The 18434-nt window shown below is 36.1% G+C and overlaps 1 protein-coding gene across 2 annotated transcripts in view; it reads right to left on the bottom strand.

Moving 5' to 3' along the window:
- SLC4A10 (solute carrier family 4 member 10) overlaps positions 1 to 18434 on the bottom strand; it is a 222397-nt gene that overhangs the window by 85725 nt on the left and 118238 nt on the right. For both annotated transcript variants that reach the window (XM_061200696.1, XM_061200686.1), the window contains 5 exons: positions 15160 to 15306; positions 6614 to 6714; positions 3464 to 3638; positions 2742 to 2875; positions 2095 to 2340 (listed from right to left, as the gene is read on the bottom strand). In XM_061200696.1, coding sequence (XP_061056679.1) covers positions 2095 to 2340; positions 2742 to 2875; positions 3464 to 3638; positions 6614 to 6714; positions 15160 to 15306 — 803 coding nt within the window. The remainder of the gene's footprint in view (positions 1 to 2094; positions 2341 to 2741; positions 2876 to 3463; positions 3639 to 6613; positions 6715 to 15159; positions 15307 to 18434) is intronic.

The following is an 18434-nucleotide window of genomic DNA, read 5'->3' as shown; positions in this document are numbered from 1 at the left end:
ATAAAGTGACTATAAAAGGACTTTGAAAAGAAAAATTGTTATATTCCTTGGAATTAAAACTTTAATTTTAAAAATTAAAACTTTAGTGAACTTATTTTAACTGATGTTTAGAGACTGAAATTGCTAGATAGTTGCTAGAGCAATCATTCACCACTTTTTATAGTTACTTATTATACCTACATGCATTTATTATTCACCATCTTTTTCATTTATAATGGGTTTTAAGGATATAAAAATCCAGTGGAATTTTTGGAAGAACACTTTATGATGAATACTTGATTATAAAAACCCTCCTGCCTATTTAAGCTTTGTCTGCTTTTCTCTGATTGTATATGTATCAGTGGTTGAGAAACAGTACTTTAAAGAAATTTTAAAATTACAGCAGTAACTTCAGTTACTGAAAATTACATCAGGGTCATAAAGCCTGAGTCTAATTTCTTGTTTCACCACTATCTACATAACTTTGGACAAATATTTCAAAGCATTAATAAATTTCTTACATCCAAGTCTGTGCCATTCCCTCCATCTAAACCACTCTCCATCTCTATTCCTCAGCACCTAATTCCTACTGATTTTTTGGTCTTCTATGTCACTTCCTCCAGGAAGTCTTCTCTGAACCTGAAATCTGGGTTAGGTGCTCTTCTGATGTAGTACCATAGTATTCTGGACCAATCCTTTAACACAGCACTTATTCCATTGTGTTGTCTGTTTGTCTACATTTCCTACTAAACTGGAAGCTCACTGAGAACAGAATATTGTTCATGATTTCCCTAGCACCGAGCACAGTGCCTGGCGTGTAGTAGGTTTGAAAATTCAAGTGGAGATAATTGCATATCCTAGCAAAGATACCCAAATTAGGTGACACTGCTCTCTTTTCAACTAAAGATAAATGAAAAGGCATGTATCAATGTTACATCTCATTCTGATCAAACTGTTCTTCCCATCTGCCTGCTTTCTGAGTGTCCCTGACACCTCCTTCATCTGCATTTGAATCCTGTTCACAACACCCTCACCATTTACTTTTATTGGGGAAGTTATTTTATATCCCACTCTGATTTTTTTTTGTTCGAAAACAGAGATGTACTGTTAAACATATCTCTAATGACCGAGAAAAATTCAAAGTACTAAAAGTCATCTTATTTTCAACTCTATATCATTACCTCATTCTTAACAAGACTATAATATTGCACTGTTTTGGCCTAATTTCAACAATTTCAACTTCTAATAGTAAATAAAGATGATAAATCTTCAAAGGAAGATTTTGAGGGCCTATCTGAGCAGTTTATAAGAAGAGCATCGGTAGTTAATGCAGAGGTTATAATGCCAGGTTGATGCCTGGTAAAGAACATATTGTTTCAAATATTCACTGTTTAAAATGTATATATAATTACAAAAAAAAATTCCTAAAATTAAATCAAAGAAGAGTAACGTAATGTCCACATGTACTCTGCAAATACAGCCTTAGAGAAATCCCAAACTGCTGGCATACAAAACTAGAAAGTGTAATAGGTACAATCCCATCTTTAACCCTAAACTGTAATATCACCCTCAACAGGCAATATGTGAGTACTTTTATCATAAATGTCGTAGGTTCCAAAAGCAAAAATACATTTCAATTCAGTGATATTTTGTTTAAGACTTTATCATATTTTCAAACATCAAACTATGCAATTTAGACCCAATGAGTCTCTTTTATCTCACTGCTTTAAATCTGAAATCTTATCTTTCACTACTGTGCTCTTTGGATTACATTAAATGGAAAAGGTCCTAAAGGAAGACCAAAACCAAAAATACTTTGAAAAAAAAAAAATCTCTGTATAGTAAAATTGATCTGGGTTCATTATCTACTTAATAGGGAATGCTCAACAAATAAAACTTCAAAAAGTTATTCTTGGCAAAGATGTTATAACGAAAACTCAAGTATTCAGATGAGCAGCTGATTAGATGACTTTTAAAATCCTGAGAGACCAGGATTTAGGTCATGAATCAATTTAAGGAACTCTATCTGCTGAGTAAGTTCCTCATATGTCTTATAACAATAGCAATATTGGTAGAAAGAAAAGCCCCACAGCCAACAGGGGAAATGGTACTTACGAATATTGTGTCAGCAGTTCCAAATCATTATGCATGTTGATTGGATATGCTTCACTGAGTTCAAACAACTTCTCCAGGGCCTCATAAATGAAAATGATGCAAATGAGAGAAGCAAAAGCTTCTTCAGTAAACCGGGTGATATAGCAGACAAGGGAGCTTGCATCAGTGGCCACAAGTATGATACACAGGGTTGCAGTCCAAAGTCCAATACTAGCTCTTAAAGATAGGTATGACAGCCCATATTCTCTAGGAGGGGGAAAAGAACAGTGGAAAGAAGGTCATTTAACAGCTTGCCACCATTTTAAGTAGATGGAAGTAAGTCTAATTCAGGAAGTGAAAGTAAATAAGCTTCACATTCCATGAGTATCTAAACTCAAGACTTTGTCTAAAGGGAACACCTAAGGGTACAAAACTCAAAGAGGTTTCTCAGTGCTTAGAACTGAATATAAGTTTTTATAAATATTACATAACAATATACATCAATATTTTACTGTTCCTTTATTTCCATGGAGAGACAAAAATGGCAAACTGAATCAAATCAGCAACTTCTACCTCTCCCAGCAGATCTCCAAATGTGATGTTGGAAGAAGATTAAATACAGTAGAGAAATAGAAAGGGGCTGAGGGCCAAACGTATATAACACTTACTTGCAAAATTTAAACAAAATCTTTTCAAACACCAAAACTGGTCCTGTACTGCCTAATATGGTAAGAGGCTGTCCACCAAAGAGAGAATAGGCTATCCCAGTCATGGACGCTCCAAAGAGAGATTCGATTGCACTCTGTGTAGAGATATAAATGATTCCATTATCTAAGCTGTACAGGCTGCGATTATAACTGGGGAGAAAATATGTAAAATACATGGGTCTATTTTCCCTTTGCTATGAAGAGCCTAGCAACCTTGGGCAGGAGGTGGGGTAGGAGGATAAATAAAAGGTGGCAGGCAGTCAGCAGAATATGAATGGTAGTGGGCAGGGATATGTCCTCTCCCCTTTCCTTATCTCACTTTTCTTTTGCTTAGTAAAAGTTTACATGTATTCATAATAAATGTCTGGCAGAAGCATGGCCTATATAAATAGGAAAATGGACATCTTATGAGTCAAGAACCAGAGGCTAAAGCTAGCCTAGGACTAGGGGGCCAGGGATGAGATCAGAACCTTGTGTAAGATAAGAATTAATTGTTCTGAGATATTCCACTCCCTGATTACCAGTTCCATTAGTCATTTAGGAAATTCATATAAACTTTATCTGCCAGACCGTACATCAAATCTCTCCTCATAAAGGAATCCAAAATTAAATGCAGACTCATCTAACTATGAATCTTAAAAGCTGATTAAGTTTCAAAGTTCAGAGAAAAGCATAATACATACTATTCGCCCTTCAGTTGCTTCTCCTAGCAGTCCTCCAAATGTGATGACAGGAGACATACACGCGCAGTAGAGAAACAGAAAAGATGCTAAGCACTGCAAGCTGAAAGCATCTCTGAAGTCACTCCAGAAGTATGGAGCTTTTCTTTTGATATCTAAAATAAGTCCCCCAAAAATCCTAAGACAGGGGGGAAAACACAATAGTGACATACAGATATAAAAATCACATAAATCAAAATGCTCATTTGCTTTGTTGCCAGGTCACAGTACAGGTTTTCCATCAGCAGAGATGAGACCCATATTAACATGCTAGGTTTTACTATGATGATCTACAGGAATGGCTTTGTACCACTATGTCACTTCAATCCCTAACCAAATACTGTGTCAACAACCACAAAAATCCTAGGTTCTCTCAAACAAGGTTCACAGCTGTTCGTCAATCAAAATTCAAATAATGAGATTTAAGGATTACTCTAATCTCTGTGCCATTTTACAACAACCTATTCCTAAAACCAGGCCTACCATCCTCCATCATTGGCAATATTTTCTAATTGTTTACATTCCATTTAGTGTAGCAGAAAATGAAGGAGGGAAGGTAAACTGATTTTTGTACAGTCCAATAGTGAACATCAACTCAGAGAGAAAAAGTGGCATATAACCATGGCTCCAGTTACCCACTCTCTTTGTGAAAAAAAACCCTTGCCAAATAATATTCCAGACAGGCACTTAAATGACCTTATAGATGACAATAATACTTAGTAGAGAGAGGTAAGTTCCAGAGTTGTTTTCATTTTTAGAAAACTAAGACAGGGACCTTACAATAAGCAACCTAGATAAATGTACTTTTGATCCACTATTGTCTAAATATATTCAAACATCTATCATTCACAAGACAATAATGACCTTATTTGGGATAAATGCATATATTCTAAATATATCCAAAAACCACATTAAAGCATTTGAAGGATGATCTTTTTTGGGGGGGTGGGGAAGAGAGAAGCATTAAATTGTGAAATATTGCCTAAAATCTGAGGACTGGAACTTTTTAATCTATTAGGAATGAGAGCATTAAACAGCTATTCTCATTCTTTGAACATTTAATAACAATATGCAGATTTAACATTTGACTACCAAAAGCTCTTTGTGTTCTATGGGATAAAGATGTCATATTAAAATGAATAAGGCTGTGATTAAGTTCCTACATGGAGGTTAAAAAAAAACCTATTATGTTCAACATACTGCCAGTATGCTAAATATACTTGGTTTATGGAAAAATATTAAAGTTTTGTTATTTATTTTCTAAATAGGAATATAATCTGGCAATCTAAGAATCACCTCAAAAATGATTGTTCTCTTGAGAAATAAATTCTGATTTGCCTTGAAAAATGTACCTCTTCAGAATAAATTCTATTATTTTTAATTGCCCTAATATAGGCACAATAGTAACATATTAGTAACTATCTTACTATTATGTGAGTGATAGAATTATTATGTTTTTCTAGTGATTGTTTCCATCAGAGGGATGTGGAGTAGGAGAGGTTGAGAAGAATGAAATTTCAATTGAAAAAAAAGGACATTTAAAATTCAGAGAAGCTTGCAAAGAACCCGTGAAATTCACACACACAAAGATCATCTTAGGTTAGGTTCCCTTACCTGTGTTTAGTAAAACACATACATAATTTTTATTTGGGGGACCATTTCTGAATGATTTGTTAACTTGCCAAAGTCACAATTCAGAACAGATTTAATCTACGAGTCTATTTATTCATTCAGTTATGATTTATACCCCACCTAATCCCCAAAAGAATTTGAGGTGGTTATGAACTATTACTTAGTAGTTAATATTTATAGGTTTGATAGTACTTTCTATTAGACCACTCTTTTCTAATTAATTACTCATTAGGGTATACATTAGTCTAAATAGCTGTTATATTACTGTGTCATAAACGTGCTTTTAGCAGCATAAATCTAAATCCGGAAGTGGGAGGTCATTGCAGAGAACAGTGCAAGAGCAGCCCAGATGTGCACCAGCAACTCCAGGAGAGCAGATGAGTTATGGATACTTCAAGTCATGTCAGCAACAGAATCTGTGGAAGAACTCTGGAGAAGCGAAGATACCGGATATTGGTGACCTGGGAGGATTTAGGAAGCAGTAAGGAAAAGTGAACTTTGAAAAAAATCTAAGCTATGTGGCATGTTACACCTGAGAGAGAGAAAAAAAAAAAAACAACAAAAATAAAAAGACAGCATTTGAAAATATGAAAGTAAACAGAAGGAGTAACAATGTTTCTAGTAAAGGGAAAAGGAAAAAATTGTTTGAACCATCTCAAATTAGGTACGGAGCCTGAGGAAGACATTTCCTCAGAGACAAAACATAGATAAAGGGAAAGAACACAGGAGAATTAAAATGCACAGAGTTGTCAGGAACTGGAAAGTCATCTTAGAGGACACAGTGAAAGCAGTACAGGAAATGGCCCTGAGGGGAGAGGAGCACCAATCCTGCAAAGCCTCTGCAATTGCCTTCAATTATAATGGAGGCTGTGTGCACACATTCCCTGAAGAGAGACCCACCCAAAGGTTTCTGATTTTCTGCTCACACATTTCTTGGAGAGAGACAAGCTGTCAAAAAACCATAGAGAATCATTTTAAGAAATAAATTGAAGCTTTCATCTCTTCAAAGATGTGTGATTAGAAAAATAAATCATATACCTCTTTCAAATCACTACCGTAAAAATAAAAAATACTATTATATACATCCTCCTTGCATGTAATGAGAGAGGGTCTATAAGACTGAGTTCTTGGTATTTATTTTCATTTCCATCTTGAGCTTGAAGTTTTCAACAGGCTCTTTTGGAAAGGGCAACTGACAGTTTTCTTATTCATCCTAAGAATCTGTGAATGTGTTTTAATGCATAGCAATATGAAAGACTAGGTATATATTAAAATGGAATGGTGTATTCACTGTTCTGGTTTAATCATAATGACAATCATTAGTAACTACAGAGAAATCAAATTAATTGGCATATTCATCCCCCAAAGAGTAGGTATCCAAGGTATAAAAACAAATTAGTTCTCAAAACAGCAATTCCCGACACACAAAAAAGGTATATATCATTTGGTCTTTGAAGTCCCATACGAGGGCTTTTCACTAACCTTCCAGTTCGCTGGAGTTCAGGTCCACTATGTCCTCCGTGGGGCTCGGCTTCCCCAGGAGCCGCTGTTCCATTTGGTACAGCAGGAATCTTCCTCTTCTCCTGCGGGAAGTTTTTTTTGTTTTGTTTTTGTTTTTGAGTTTCAGGTGCTAGTTGTAAATAACAAAAACAATTTTTTTTCCCTTGAGGCAATATGCAGAGTGGCTAAGAACCCAGGCTCTGTTCCTTGTTTGTTATATGACCTCTAGAAAGTTATCTAGCCACCTAAAGCCTAAGTTCCCTCCTCCTTTTACTGGTGATAATAACAGTACCTATCAGTGTGGTTGGGAGAATGAAATAAGGTGATGAACATTAATTCATTCTTTCAACTAATATTTATTGAGTGCCTAGTGTGTGCCATTCATTTTTATGGGATGCTATAGATGTAAAGGTGAGCAAGAAAAAGCATTCTGTTAGTGGAGACAAACAATAAACCTACAATGTCAGGTAGAGAGAGAGATACAAAGAAAATAAAGTAAGAGAAGGGGACAGAGCGAGACCAGGTTTAAGAGAGGTCGAGGTGAAGAGGTGTTAGTGGTGTTATATCCCTGGCCTAGTTCAACTGTTCAAGAAGCATTAACTGTTGTCATTAGCTATTTTTAAAATATATTTCCCTTTCTGATCCTGGCTCAGATCTTCCAACCCAAGCTTCTTTCCAACACAAAGCGATCCAAAAGACTATTGCAAAAGGAAGCTTCTAATTGAGCCCATGACAAATTAACTGAGGTTATGTAAGTGCTGTTTCCCCATAGGTCTATTCCGCCCACTTCTGTCAGTGACAGAGAGTTTAAAAAATCAGAAAATCCTACCTACTGGTGATCTTGGAGCACACCAATGTGTTCAAAAGTGCTTAAAAGGACAATAAAAAAAATTTTTAATGGTGAAATTAAACTTTTTACTTGACTGCCATTCCAAAATAGTGTAAACATGTAAACATGTTCTTTGTGTTTAGTGCAAACATGAACAAGTGTGAATTATCAAATGATCCTATTACAATGGGACATTTAGATAAAATGGTACAGATTTAAAACATGACAAAAAATACATTTTGAAATGAACAAAATATAGGAAAGTTCATTGCTTAATATTTTCCAATTTCCTGGGTATATAAATAGATACAATGAACTGAAGTTCAAAGATAAAAGAGAGTATGTCTGTCAACTGATGAAGGAACTGCCTTTACAGGTAAATTAACTATCATACATCAGTAAAGGGCTGTAATAGTGGCCCTCAGTACACTCAATACCCAATAATCACCTAGGGAAAGATTTCTTAGCAAGCCTCAGAAGGCAAGTGATATTTGTTCTTCTGCGGAATTATCCCTGACTGCATAAATTAATTCATTGTTTTACAATGGGAAGAGCTATACACTGATAAGGCAAATGATAAGCCATGAAAGATACTCGTCATTCTAAAGTAACAATTTTCTCAAGGAGTGGTCATCTTCTAGTAAGGCAAAAAGGTTTTTGAAAAAAGAATTGTGTATGTATAGTACCAATGAATATTCTGAGGAAAATATAGGAAATTTTTGTTTGTTTGTTTTTCAGATTTTTTTTTTTTTTTTTTTTGGCCAAGCCGCGCAGCTTGCAGGATCTTAGTTCACCGACCAGGGATCGAACCCGGGCCATGGCAGTGAACGCGCCGAGTCCTAACCACTGGACTGCCAGGGAATTCCCCAGACATTTTAAGTAAAATCAATAGGTGAGTAGATATTTGACTAGGCAAATTAAACAATTTATTAATTCAGTCAACAAACACTTATTGGGAGCCAATTTGTGTCAGGTTCTAGGCTGCACCACTGTATACCTGGGGACAAATCAGGCCTGTGGAGCTTATGTTCTAATGGGGGAGGCAAACAGTAAACAAATAAACATGGAAGTAAATTAATTCTATAGTGTGTTAAAAAGATTAAAAACCAGGGAGAGTTTGGGATTAGAATATACACACTACTATATATAAAATGGATAACCAACAAGGGCCCACTGTATAGCACAGGGAGCTATACTCAATATCTTGTAACGACCTATAATGGAAAAAAATCTAAAAAAGAATATATATATGTGTGTGTATATATATATAAATAACTGAATCACTTTGTTATACATCTGAAACTAACACGTTTGAAATCAACTATATTTCAATAAAAAATTAAAATAGGGCTTCCCTGGTGGTGCAGTGGTTAAGAATCCACCTGCCAATGCAGGGGACACAGTTTCAAGCCCTGGTCCGGGAAGATCCCGTATGCCGCGGAGCAACTAAGCCCGTGCGCCACAACTATTGAGCCTGCGCTCCAGAGCCCGCGAGCCACAACTACTGAAGCCCGCGCGCCTAGAGCCCGTGCTCTGCAACAAGAGAAGCCACCGCAATGAGAAGCCCACGCACCGCAACTAGAGAAAGCCTGAGTGCAGCAACAAAGACCCAACACAGCCAAAAATAAATAAAAAATAAAAAATAAATAAATTTAAAAAAAAGATGTCTTTAGGGCTTCCCTGGTGGCGCAGTGGTTGAGAGTCTGCCTGCCAGTGCAGGGGACGCGGGTTCGAGCCCTGGTCTGGGAAGATCCCACATGCCGCGGGGCGACTGGGCCCGTGAGCCACAACTACTGAGCCTGCGCATCTGGAGCCTGTGCTCCGCAACAAAAGAGGCCACGACAGTGAGAGGCCCGCGCATCGTGATGAACAGTGGCCCCCACTTGCCGCAACTGGAGAAAGCCCTCGCACAGAAACGAAGACCCAACACAGCCAAAGATAAATAAATAAAATAAATAAATTTTAAAAAAAAGTACATAAAAAAAAAGATGTCTTTAAAAAAATTTTTTTAAATAAATAAGTAAATAAATAAATAAAATTTGTTTCCAAGTTTCTTTTGATATCTCCAACCTGAATTATTAGAAAGAAACATTGAACAGATCTGCTTCTTCCTTTTGGGGATTGAGAGAGGTTTGGTGGATTTAATAAGATCCCTGAGATGTCCATATTTATGTAGCATTATGTACATGCCAGATTCTAGAGAGAGATATGATGTCAAATGTTTTTTTTCAAATGCAGAATACATAATAAAGAAAAAATAAAGAAATAAAAACTATGGAAAAGTAAAAATTTAGAGCAGACTAAGGGGGGGGGTGTGAGGTATAGGGAGGAGGAACTGGCAATTATAAGTAGAGTGTCATTTGAGAAAAACTTGAGCGAGTCAAGAGAATTAGCCATAGAATAACTGGGGAACATCCAGGCAAAGAACAGCCAGTGGGATAGACTTAAGGCAGGAGTGTGGCTGCAGGGTTTGAAGAACAAGGAGGCGGGAGGCCAAGGAGAGGAGCGAGCAAGAAAGAGACAGGAGACCACTGAGAGGTGAAGGGAAGCCAGACTCTATAGGTTTAGTAGAACGTGGTAAGTATTTGGCTTTTATTCCCAGTGAAATGAGGCGCTTTTGTGGAATTTTAAGGAAAGGAGTAGCATGACCTAACACTCTGGCTGCTGTGTTGAGAACAGATGCTAGGGGCCAAGGGTAGAAACAAGGAGACTCGTTAGGAGGCTATTTCAGTAATCCAGGAGAAAGATGATGGTAGCTTGAACTAGGGGGGTGGCAGTGGCAACAGTGAGAAATGGTATAATTCTAGATAAATATTGAAGGCAATGCCAAGAGTATTTCCTGGCAGAATTGAAGTCAGGTATAAGAGAGAAGAATAAAAGTTTCTGGCTTGGTCAGTTGTAAGTATGGAGTTAACACTTATTGAGATGGGAAGGTACAGATGGAACAGATTTTGAGAAAAGATGAGAGTTTCTTATATTCTTCAGGAAACATTATATTGCCTTTTATAATATAAATGCAAAGATGTATATAGGTAGAGAAATAATACAATCTATAATTCAGTTCCAACTTTGACATGTTGAATTTTAGATATCTAAAAGACACCCAAGTAGAGACACAAGATAGGCATTTGGATAAGTAACTTGCAAGTGCAAGGTGAAAAATAAATTTGGGAGAGGATTTAAAGCTATAAGATTGGACGATATTACCAAGAGAATGAGTGTAGAGGAGAGAAGACCACTAAGGACCGCGCTCTGCATCACTTCAATATAAAGAAATCAGAGAGAAGAGGGGGAACCAGCAAATGAAACTGAGGAGTGACCAGTGAGGTATAAAGAAAACCAAGAGTGTGGGGTTTGGGGAGCCAAAGAAAAGAAAATATATCAAGGAAAAGGGAGTCATCAATTCTGTCAAAGGCTGCTGATTGATAGGCTAAATAAAATAAAGACTGAAAATTGACCTTGGAATTTAGCATTGTGGAGGTCTTTGGCGACCTTCATGTAAGTAAATTTTAGTAAAGTGATGGGGGCAAATGCCTTATGGAGGTAGGTTTAAGAGAGAATTGAAGGATTAAAAAAGAATGAAATCTTGCCATTTGCAACAACATGGATGGACCTAGAGGATATTATGGTAAGTGAAATAAGTCATACAAAGACAAATACTCATACAATCTCATTGATATGTGGAATCTAGAAAACAAAGCAAACAAACAAACAAAACAAAAACAGACATAGACGCAGAGAACAAATGGGTGGTTGCCAGAGGGGAGGAGGTGTGGGGATGGGTGAAATAAGTGAAGGGAATTAAGAGGTACAAACTTCTAGTTAGAAAGTAAATAGGTCATGGGGATGTATTACACAGCATAAGAATGTTGTCAATAACACTGTAATAATTTTATATGGGGACAGATAGTTATTAGACTTACTGTGGTGATCACTTCGTAATATATTTAAATATCGAATCACTATGTTGTATGCCTGAAACTAACATAATATTGTACTTCAACTATATTTCAATTAAAAAATGAGAGAACTGGAAGAGAGGAATTGGAGGCAGATAGTACAGAGAACTCTTCTGTTGCATTGGGTTATAGAAGGGAACAAAGAAATGGATGAGTAGCTGGCAGTGATAGTGGCATTGAGAATTCTCTTTTTAAGATTTACAAATTAACAATGTTGTTTGCTAATAAAAATGATATAATACAGAACAAAAGACCTGATGATACAGGGGAGAAAGAGGAGAATTGGGGAGTAATGTTTTTGAGTAGGTATGAAGAGATGGGATCTACTGCACAGATAGAAGGCTGACTTTGGATAATTCATCAATAGTAATATATGGGAAGGCAGAGAATGTAGGTGCTGGCAGTAGATAAATACGGTTTTGGGAATCTACAGAGGTTCTCTTTTGATTATTTTAATTTTCTTAGGGAAGTAGGAAGCAAGTCAACATCTGAAAGTCAGAAAGCATATGCTGAAGGTTTGAGGAGAGAAAACAGGTGTGAGATAGTCATGTAGAGAGAATGGATTGAACTTGGGAAGTAGAGTATAATGAACTTGTAATATAAAGGGCCTACCTGAGGTATGTGGTCATGAATTATATGAGATTAGTCAATGTAGTTGTATGTTTTCCTTCAGCCACTCTCAGCTGCATCAATGGAGGTATAGACCAAAGAACTGAATTCACACAGTGTTGTGGTTTTGACAAGCAAGTAAATGGCATGAGAGAAAAGCAAGGAAGTTAAGGGTATACACAAGGGAGTGATTATAATGACTGACACAATGTTCTAACGAGTATTTTCAAGGGTATCCCTTGAGGTGACTGTTTATTCTTCTCTTAACTGAAAGTAAAAAGTATTAAAAAATACTGTGATTTGCACATTCTGGAAGAATAAAAACCATGGAGATTATCCCATGGAGGAAAATATTATTTGAATGAATAGGAAGTCAGAGTGCTTAATTTATTTCAATTCATTTTAATCAAAGAAAACATAGTTTCATAGTATCTATTATTCAATTCCAACATACATTTAAAAAATACTAATGTTGTAAAGAAACACAGTGTATCTAATTCAAACTCATTATATAAAATTGTGTTGTCTAGCATTATAGTAACTAACTACACGTGGCTATTTAAATTTAAGTTAATTAAAATTAAAAATTCAGTTCCTCAGTTGCAATAGCCAAATTTCTAGTGCTCAATAGTGGCTTGGCTTATTAGATAGCATAGATATAGAACATTTCTATCATTGCAGAAAGTTCTGTTGGACACACTGATATAGAACACCAGTACAGAAAGGTTATGGCATCTGTTTAAGATCATACAAATAGATAATAGCAGAACCCAGGTGCCTTGATTCTTAATTCAATGTTCTTTCTACTACTGCCTCTCAATACCCAGAATCCAACAATTAATCCTGGTTTTAAAGTCTTATAAAATTAATTTTGAAAATACAAAGCTCCCATGCCTCCACTTGCCTCAGAAACATCATTTCTCAAAGGGAAGGAGCTTTCAAAAATGCTTGACTTTAGGGCTTCCCTAGTGGTGCAGTGGTAAAGAATCTGCCTGCCAATGCAGGGGACAGGGGTTCAAGCCCTGGTCCGGGAAGATCCCACATGCCGCGGAGCGACTAAGCCCGTGCACCACAACTACTGAGCCTGCACCCTAGAGCCCATGAGCCACAACTACTGAGCCCATGTGCCACAACTACTGAAGTCCGTGTGTCTAGAGCCCATGCTCCGCAACAAGAGAAGCCACCGCAATGAGAAGCCGGCGCACCGCAACGAAGAGTAGCCCCTGCTCGCCGCAACTAGAGAAACCCCGCATGCAGCAATGAAGACCCAACGCAGCCAAAAATAAAATAAATAAATTTTTTAAAAAATGCTTGACTTTAGTTTTAATGTTTGAAAAGCAAATTGGTGTTAACGAGTGACTTTTAAGGTCTCATATTCAACATATTAGTATTTTCACTAAATTTTTCCAAATAACATCAATTAAAGAGATTCTTTCTTATTACTTCAAGAAGCATTATACTGCCTTTGCTAATACTGTAAGTGCAAAGATGTATGCAAGTACAAAAATAAGACCATCTAAACCCTTAAAATTACTCTTTAAGCAACTTACTTTATTTTAGTAGTAGATCAACTGAAATGGTTAAGTAGTACACCTGCTCATTTACCCACCCCTGGCTAACCAGAAAAGCTTCTATGTCTAGAGCTGGGTCAATTAGGCCATCTGTTACTTCAACTAAGGCAGCACAGTCAACTACTAAGGCAGCTGGACTCCACAGGGACAAGAGCCAAAGGCAAGGCTTGGGTAGATGACAGCAGAGAGAGTTGGAGGAGGCAGATTCAATAGGAATAAAGATGGCAATATGAGTGGGCTTAAGACATTTGGCCACCACTCTCAACAAAGACATGCCTACAATAAGAATCTCACCCCAAACAACAGCAATGGTCTTTATTTCTATCTTTCTGCATTGTATAACAAGTAAAATGCACATTAGATTTTTATAGGGAGAATTTTTACAATTTTCACACCATATGCCCACACAAAAGTAATAGAAACAAAAGAATTATTTTAAAAAATTCTTCAAATCATAAATGTGATTAGCAGTGACAGGGAGTTTTCCATGCAGTATGACTAAACCATGCCTTTGAATTTTCCTAACACTTGCCAATTTCAAAGTGATGTATCAGAATATGGAAAGACAGTAATGAGCTTTTTCTCAAGCATATTTTCTATTTTTATTAAAATTTCAATTTTCCTCCAGTATAGTATGTTTTAAGGTGGGTCTAAAATCTTTCCAGGCATATGGGACTGTTATTTAGTAGAATATCATCAATACACCAAATCTGTGTTGAATAGGAAGAAGGAAGATTTTACAACTTCATATCCCTGCCTTTTTAGAGATTTATTAGGTTCTGGTACCAATTCAAATGTAGTGGGAAATTTAACTCATTTCTGACACTATTTACCCAGAGATAGCATCGGATTCCACAGGTCGAGGGCTCAGTCCTGCAAGACTGCCCACCAATCAGACCCCATTTCAGGTTGTTGCTGGTGCTTCCGATCAACTGGCTATAAATCTGAGGGTTCCCATGAACCCCTTCTCAGGTTCAACTAATTTGCTAGAGTGGCTCATAGAACTCAGAGAAACATTTTGTTTACTTGATCACCAGTTTTATTATAAAAGGATATAACTCAGGAACAGCCAGATGGAAGAGATGCATAGGACAAGGCATGGGGAAAGGTCACGGAACTTCCATACCCTCTCCAGGCACACCAATCTTCCCAATCTCCATGTGTTCACCAACCCGGAAACTCTCTGAACCCTGTCCCTTTGGGGTTTTGTGGAGGCTTCATTACACAGGCATGATCGATTAAACCAATGGCCATTGGTGATTGAACTCAAACTCTAGCCCCTCTCACCTCCCTGGAGGTAACCTCCAGGGAGTAACCTCATTAACATAACAAAAGACATCTTTGTTGCTTTCATCACTTAGAAAACTCCAAGCATTTCAGGAGCTCTGTGTCAGAAATAGGGACAAAGACCAGATATATGTTTCATATTATAAATCACAATATCACGGAAGTTATAATTTAAATCATTTGAATCTTTGGATTGGTTATACTATTTTAGTACATATATTTAAAACACAACAAAATGATGGTAGTCTTAAGAGTATTTTCGTATATACATACCTGGGAAGGAACATTTTTGGGAGGCTCTATTCGAATGCTTGGATCCCATTCTCCAGGAGGGAGAACAGTAACCTGATCCAGAAATTCATCAATTCCTGATACCAAGTCGTTACGATCTTTAGCTTTGTAAGCAACATCATGAAATACCTATAGAAGGAAAATAATCATTTATGGATAAAAAACAATTATAAAATCTTAATGTGTTCTTTGTTTTCATCTCCCAGTTATCTCACATGTGATTATAACAATTTGAATAAGAAGCTCTAACTAAAGAAGTTTTTAGTGTAAAATATTATAGCTTAGTTTATTCTATGATTGCACACACTTATTTTTTCTTAGAATGCTAGGTGAATGTTGAAATTTCTGGTGGCAAGAGTAAGAGAAGGGAAAGGAGGATAGAAGGAGGCTCATTAAACTAGAATTAATGGTTCAAGTTTGGCAAACATTGTTTAAATATGTGTAAATCAAACTTCCTGAAAGAAGCCCTTGCTTTAAAATAGAGATAAAAATTTATAGAATATATTAGAAATTTTAACAATATTTATACCGTGGCATAAACTAATGCTAACCATTGAATAAATGATGGACTAATCAATAAATGATAATAAGCCAAGTAATTATCTATATAAAAGTGAAATTGGATCTTTACCCACATCCCACACAAAAAGCAATTCTAGGTATTAAAAACTTAAATATGAGAGTTAAAGTATTAAACTCATTGGACAGAATATAGAAGGATATATTTATTAGCTCAGGGTAAGCAATAATACAAACCTCAAAGATTTAGTGTCAAAACAAAGCACATAATTTTTGCTGTTCTTCAAGGGAAAAAAAAAAAGAGGTGTTCAATAATGTCAAATGCCAGTAAGAGATCAAGTGACATGAGTACTGAACACAGGATAGTATATTTCATAAATGGTGACCTTACAGAAAGCAGTTTCAGTAGAGTGGTAGTGACAAAAATCATACTGTAACACACTGAGATAAATGAAGTTATGATATTCAGGACCAAGTGGAGATCAGTCTTTCAAAACTCTTGAGATTCAGATTCATTCCACATTTCAGTGGTACATGCCATGTTAAGGAGTAAGAAATTTTAAGGATGGGAAAAACCTGGACTTTTATTTCATATGTATTTCTTAAGTAGCTACTATATGTTGGGCATGTTTGCTAATTGAACAGAACAAGTCAGTGTTGACTTAAGAGCCAGGTGATAGAGAAAATTGTTGGTGCAAAAATCCAAAACAAAAAAAAGAAAAATAATCTCTTTTTTTTGTTTTTGCTTTGGTTTTTGTTTTTATAAAACTATGTTATTTATGTTAATATACAATGACTTTACTATTGTTATTTTAAAATAAATTCACAAATACACTTTTTAAAATTCTCAGTTTTAAGTTCTCTTATGATAAATATCAGCATACTTATCTATATAAACAAAAGCTCTTTGGAATGCTTAATAATTTTTAAGACTATAAAAGGATTAATAAATTGGTAGTAGCACCAATAAACAAAATCATATGATTTATTTCTAGTAATGCTCAACAGGAAGGAAGAAAATAGATTAGACTGACTCAAGATAAGGTGTTGCTAGGATGACTAGCACATTCAGTCATTAATTCGTTTAAAAAAAAATTTACTGAACCCTGACTGAGGGCCAGACACTACGTTAAGTTTGAAGATACAAAAGGAAAAGACAGTCTACCTACAAGAAGCTCCTGGTACAGAGAGGAAAAGAACAAACAGAGCTTAGTCAACAAATATTTATTGGAGGACCTGACAAAATCAGGGAACAAAAATGAATATTAAGTGGTAACTGCTCTCATGGAATTTACAGCTTAATAGTGCAATACAATTCACCATTTTCTTAACTAAACTGTAAGAATCAACATATTGAATTTTATTCTTCATGAGTATAATTGGTCAATGTATTTCAAAGCAGTTGGATAAGCAGAACAATTTCTCCACCTGGGCTTTGAACAATAAAAACTTTTTTTCTCTTTTAAAAGTATTTAAACATTTTTTTTAATATTCAGTGAATATACTATCATAATTTAAATGTCCTATTATAATTAACAGCTCTCATTTTTGGAGTAACTTTCTGGCTGAGTTTCTGCTTCTCTATCCCACTGTTCACAGAGAGTTAAACAAATTGCCCCAAAGCTAAGCTCTAAACTTTCAAGTCTAAAGGATTCATGTTTGAGTCTTCATTCAAGAGCTAATGCTTGTTCTCAAATTAGGTCGTTCTCATTTACCAAAGAAATAGATGGAAGTCCTTTCTCTGCTCTCATTCTAAATCTAAAATTTTAAAACCATGCATGTTTCTCTGTTGTTCTATGTCTACTTGATTAGTCAAAAACTTTGGAATTGACTTTTTTCTTTTGAGAAAATCTTGACTCCTAATTGGGGAAAGGAAGTATTAGGAAGAGAGATAACTTGAGTATTTATGCACAATATGCTCCTCTCACCACATAAGATGTCCCATGCCCCAGAGATATCTCAATGTAATATCTTAATGTCTTAGATGTGAAAACATAATATACCATGAAACATATGTGCATGAAAGTGACAGTAGTTAAATTATGACACAGTGTCATTTATTTTTCAATACTGTAAAAACTGCAAAATATTAATCAATATGGAAACACTAAAAGTAAAGATACTGTCAGTGCCTTCTCATAGAGAGTTCTACTAGAACAGGTTTGTGGAACTCATGAAGCCTTTTTGTCACTCTCCTGTCTTCTCCCAGATTTCCTCAACAGAATATGTTACTCTTTATAGTAGGCTAAGTAGTGTCTTCTCAAAATATATGTCCACCTGAACCTCAGAAAGTGATCTTATTTGGAATAAGGGTCTTCGCAGATGTAATTAAGGATCTCAAGATGAGATCATCCTGGATTAGGGTGTGCCCTACATCTAATGACATGTGTCCTTATAAGAGACAGAAAAGGAGAAGACACACAGAAACACAGGGGAGAAGGCCATGTGAAGACAAAGGCAGAGACTGGAATTTTGCTGCCACAATCCATGGAATGACAGGAGCCACCAGAAGCTGGAGAGACAGGGAAAGATTCTCCCCTAGAGGCTCCAGAGAGAATGTAGCCCTGCTGACATTTTGACTTCAGACTTCTGGGCCCCCAAAATATGAAAAAATAAATTACTTTTGTTTTAATTACCCAGTTTGTGGTAATTTTTTATGCATAGGAAACTAATACACTCATTAAGTTGGTTCCTTCTGAAACAGATGAAAAAAATGTTTTTCTTCTAGCTTTTGGTTT

Source organism: Eubalaena glacialis, chromosome 1 (assembly GCF_028564815.1).
Source record: "Eubalaena glacialis isolate mEubGla1 chromosome 1, mEubGla1.1.hap2.+ XY, whole genome shotgun sequence".
Taxonomy (NCBI): Eukaryota; Metazoa; Chordata; class Mammalia; order Artiodactyla; family Balaenidae; genus Eubalaena; species Eubalaena glacialis.
This window is presented reverse-complemented; position numbering and strand designations above follow the sequence as displayed.